This window comes from Pavona decussata, unplaced genomic scaffold, assembly GCF_977016875.1.
Source record: "Pavona decussata unplaced genomic scaffold, jaPavDecu1.1 SCAFFOLD_34, whole genome shotgun sequence".
NCBI lineage: Eukaryota > Metazoa > Cnidaria > Anthozoa > Scleractinia > Agariciidae > Pavona > Pavona decussata.
Window position 1 is genome coordinate 537154 of NW_028145457.1, and position 4434 is coordinate 541587.

At 41.8% G+C, this 4434-nt stretch overlaps 1 protein-coding gene across 1 annotated transcript; it reads right to left on the bottom strand.

The window, feature by feature from the left end:
• LOC146484324 (uncharacterized) lies at window positions 1-429 on the bottom strand. Its single transcript, XM_085104845.1, has one exon. It carries the CDS (start codon window positions 427-429, stop codon window positions 1-3), a length of 429 nt encoding a protein of 142 aa, XP_084960971.1.
• Window positions 430-4434: the final 4005 nt, after the last annotated feature.

The following is a 4434-nucleotide window of genomic DNA, read 5'->3' on the forward strand; positions in this document are numbered from 1 at the left end:
TTAAAATAAGTGTGGTGATATAGGGACAATCTGAGGGTGTGTGTGCAGGAAAGGTGGTCCTGTGTAGTGCTGAAAATCCACCAGTGCTGCAATAGGCAAACAGGGGGGAGGGCGCTCAGGATGGAAGATGAGGTCATGTACAACACCTGATGCACCATTACACAGTCCAACTTCCTGCCAAAGGTTACATGTAAGCATTACAGCTGCTCCTCTTGCAAGAAATATAACAGCCTCAAGACCTCCAGCATCATCTGATGTGGCGGCCTTTGCATTTCTGCCTGAATGAACAGCAGAGATGCGAGCAACTGGTGTTGCTAGATTGCTAAGTTTCTCATAATTGTAGTTTACCACACTTGCTTTGTCAAAAAATAACCGTTGTCCATGTTGATGTGCTGTGGTGTACGTTCGCAAAGGTTTTGCCAGTCGCATTGCGTGCTCTGTCCATTTCGCATAACCATAAGAATTTCTCGGAAAACTTCAGCCTGTGGATTATTTTCTGCTTGTCTAATCCAAAGGCAGAAGATAGCAAGTCTTGTTGGTCATGTGTTCCAGCTAACGTATGCCGCCATGCTAGACGCAATGATTCAAGAAGAAAAAATAAATCGCTGTAACAGTTGCGCTATTCACCACCCAAGTCAAAGACAGCACTCCTGCCTGATGATGGATAGCGAAGATGCTTGGTTTTATTTGCGAGATGATGTGGTCGAAAACATTGATCTGAATCTCGTCCTAAAAACCGCCGAGAGTATATGCAGTGCGCTTGGTTTTAAGCTGGGAAAGTCGTGGGAAACATACGTGACCGAGCTGCCCAAGTTCCCTTGGACCAGCATCTATCTTACTTCGTTGGAACTCAAAGGATTCAGTGAAATCGTTTAACCGAAACAGCTGAAAGATCGCATTCTGTATGCCATTTACTACGGTCCCAGTGGATTGAAATGGAAAGATTGCAGTGGTATGGAAATGGACAGCCAAGTTGAAGCACAATGCCCTGAAACCATTGTCAGAAAACAAGAAGAACCAATGAAGATTGATTTTGTAATTAACGAAATGCAAAACAAGCTGTCAGTTTAAGTCAGTGTGTGCTTGACTCTATCGTAGTTAACATGACTCTAGAGGGTTCTTCGCTTCGAATTCAATTTGATCGCTACCGTTTATTAGCAAAACATATAAATATTCTTCCAGGTGAAATAGGTTTACTTAAAGAGGAATTTTGCAATCTGCCGGGCTCTATGCTTAATAAGTTAAAGGCTCTCCATTCAGAAGTCTTTTTCGACGTCAATTGGGGAAGGTTGCTTATGTTTTTAAGTTTTACGGAACAAGTGGGGTTGACCGAGGAAGAATGGGAACGACTGTTTGATTTTCTCATTCCCATTCTTATCCAGATAGAAGAGAATAACTATATAAGTGAACCTCGCTATAGGAACAGTCATTAGCGGTTCAACCTTCGCAGTAGTCACTAGTAATGGGTTGCTGGTCATCTTCACCCTCTCTGGTATTAGAGCGCATTTTCAACCGTATTCGTTGCGTATTGGCCTGTTGCGGGGGTCAAGTGATTGTTCAAAACTCCGAGTTTTGCGATGGAAAAAACACTGGCCAGCGTATATCTCGACCCAAGTCAACCCGCAAGTTTCCGTGGTTTAGATGCTGTGTACCGAGCGGTCAAAGAAAAAGGAAAGAATAATATTTCTCGGAAACAAGTTCAAGATTGGCTGAGTCAGCAAGACGTTTACACCCTTCATAAACCTGCGCGAAGACACTATAAGAGAAGTCGAGTGATTGTTCCTGGCATAGATGCACAATTTCAAGCAGATCTGGTCGATGTTCAAAATTTAAGTCATTATAACATGGGGTATAAATACCTATTGACGTGTATAGACATCTTTAGCAAGAACGCCTGGGTCGTGCCTTTAAAGACGAAGCAAGGGCAAGAACTAGTCAAGGCTTTTCAGACGATTTTATCGTCTGGTCTTAAACCTAACAAGCTTCAAACGGATCAGGGTACTGAATTTCTAAACCGGCTGTTTCAAAACTTTCTTCACGAGAAGAACATTGACTTTTTTACTGTCAACTCTGGGCTCAAAGCGTCAGTGGTGGAGCGTTTCAACCGTACATTTAAGAACAAGATGTACAAGTACTTAACAGCTAAAAACACTCTTACTTACATCGATGTGTTACCTAAGTTGGTAAAGTCTTACAATAACACCTACCATCGTAGCATCAAGATGAAACCAAGTCAGGTGAATAAAGCCAATGAAGCTAAGGTGTGGGACACACTGTATGGCAACGACGTTGACAAGCGTGTGCGATATAAATTTCAAGTGGGAGATCGCGTAAGGATCAGTAAGGCTAAGCGGATCTTTGAAAAGTCTTACCTTCCCAATTTCACCGAAGAAATGTTTACAGTGTACAAATGATTGCGTGTCAAGTACCGGTCTATAAACTGAAAGATGATGCAGGTGAAATCTTGGATGGAACATTTTACAAAGCGGAATTACAGAAAGTAATCAAGGAGGATGATGTTTATCGGGTTGAAAAAGTTTTGCGTAAACAAAAACGCAAAGGAGTAGTAGAATATTTTGTGAAATGGAAAGGATACCCAGACAAGTTTAACAGCTGGGTTGCTGAAAGCAATATCTCGAAATTTTAATGTAGACTTTGTTTTCAAATTCAATAAAAGAAAAGGGAAAATGTAAGTTGGTTGTTGCGTGATTTTTTTTATAAATTAAGAATACCCAGAGTAAAACGTTCATTTGAACACAAGGTACCATGGAGGTAACACAGTTTTACTTGCATCTTCCTAGCAATAGTAGTCTCAATAAATTTCCAAAGAATACCTTATCCGAGTATAGAGTAGGCTTGCCTCAGACAATTAGCTTGACCGGGGACTGGGAAGTGGCTTTAACCGACATTCATTATCCACATAGCTGGAATAACATTCAAGGCCATTTCCGAAATCGATTTTATCTCCGCAACCAAGAATTAGAGGGTATGTGGGAAGCTTTGATATTTCCACCGGGACATTACTCGTCTATCACCGATGTTATAGCTAAGATGAACGAAGTGGTCAGTGAGGATGACCGCTTCAAAGACGATGTGCAATTTTCCTTTGATACCCTAAACCGAAAAGTGACTGTTCACTTACAAAATAGCGCCGAATTGTATTTTTCTGACATCGGGCAAATACTCCGGTTCTCTTCTAATACTCGGATTTCAAGCACTTCTGTCGCTGAGAGAGAAGCAGATTTGGAACATGTGTTTCACGATCTTTATGTCTACTGTGACATTGTACAAGCACAATTCGTTGGAGATGCTCTGGTTCCGTTGCTTCGAATTGTCCCCGTGCAAGGTGATGACGGTCAACGCCTCAGTAAGTCGTTTGAGCGATCGCACTACTTACCTGTCAGCAGAAGAGAGTTTGAAACGATCGAAGTCAATATAAAGAGCGACACAGGAGAATCAGTGCCATTTGAGCTTTGGAAAGTGTTGCTTACACTTCATTTTCGACAGAGCAGACCCGTGAATTTTTAAACACGATGAAGAAACTTTATACTCCAAATCACAAGTTGTACGAAGAATACTATTTAAATCAAACTAAGCAAAAAGGAGGCAATTTACCAGCTTTTCACGGTGCTCGATTTCAGCAGGGATATGGCTTAGGTTCCATATTTAAAGGTCTGTTTCGTTGGGCGATGCCTCATTTAAAACAAGGTGCTAAAATACTGAGCACAAAGGCATTACAAACTGGAGCCCAAGTGGCTCAAGATGTTCTGGATGGAGATGATGTTAAAAGCGCAGTCAGCAAACGGGCAAAACAAGCTCTAGGTGACATGACATCCCAGAATTCCTCGCAATCAGGGAGTGGCCGAAAAGGTACAAAAAGGAAAGCGCAACTGGCAAAAAACAGTTCGCCTCCAGACAAGAAACGGAAAACATCTCCGCAGCAAAAGAAGACACCCGAAGAGAAGTATTCACTCTTAAAGTAAAATGGCCTTTGTTCATCACGAATCAAACGAGTGTAGTAAATCAGAACTGGATTTGTTTAGCATCCCTTCAACGCAAACTTCTATTAGCAAGGGGCAATGGATTGAGTATCACCCCCTCAGCAACATTACTGAGACTGGTCCTATAGAATTCAATGTATCTGGGTCCGGAGAAGAATATCTGGATTTAGCAAGAACACAACTGCATGTGAAGGCTAAGATCACCAAAGCAAACAGTACTGCTTTAGACCTGAACGAGCAAGTGGGACCTGTGAACCTATTTTTGCATTCCCTGTTTTCACAAGTGGATGTTTCTTTGAATGAGCGGCTTATTTCCCCGTTGACTGATACTTATCCATATTGTGCGATGATTGAAACATTGCTGAACAACGGAGAAGATGCAAAATCGAGTCAACTAACAATGTCGTTGTTTTAAAAAGATACCCCAGGCAAG

Excerpts from the sequence above, each read along its gene's own strand:
- LOC146484324 (XM_085104845.1), bottom strand. The coding sequence starts at position 429 with ATGCGACTGGCAAAACCTTTGCGAACGTACACCACAGCACATCAACAT.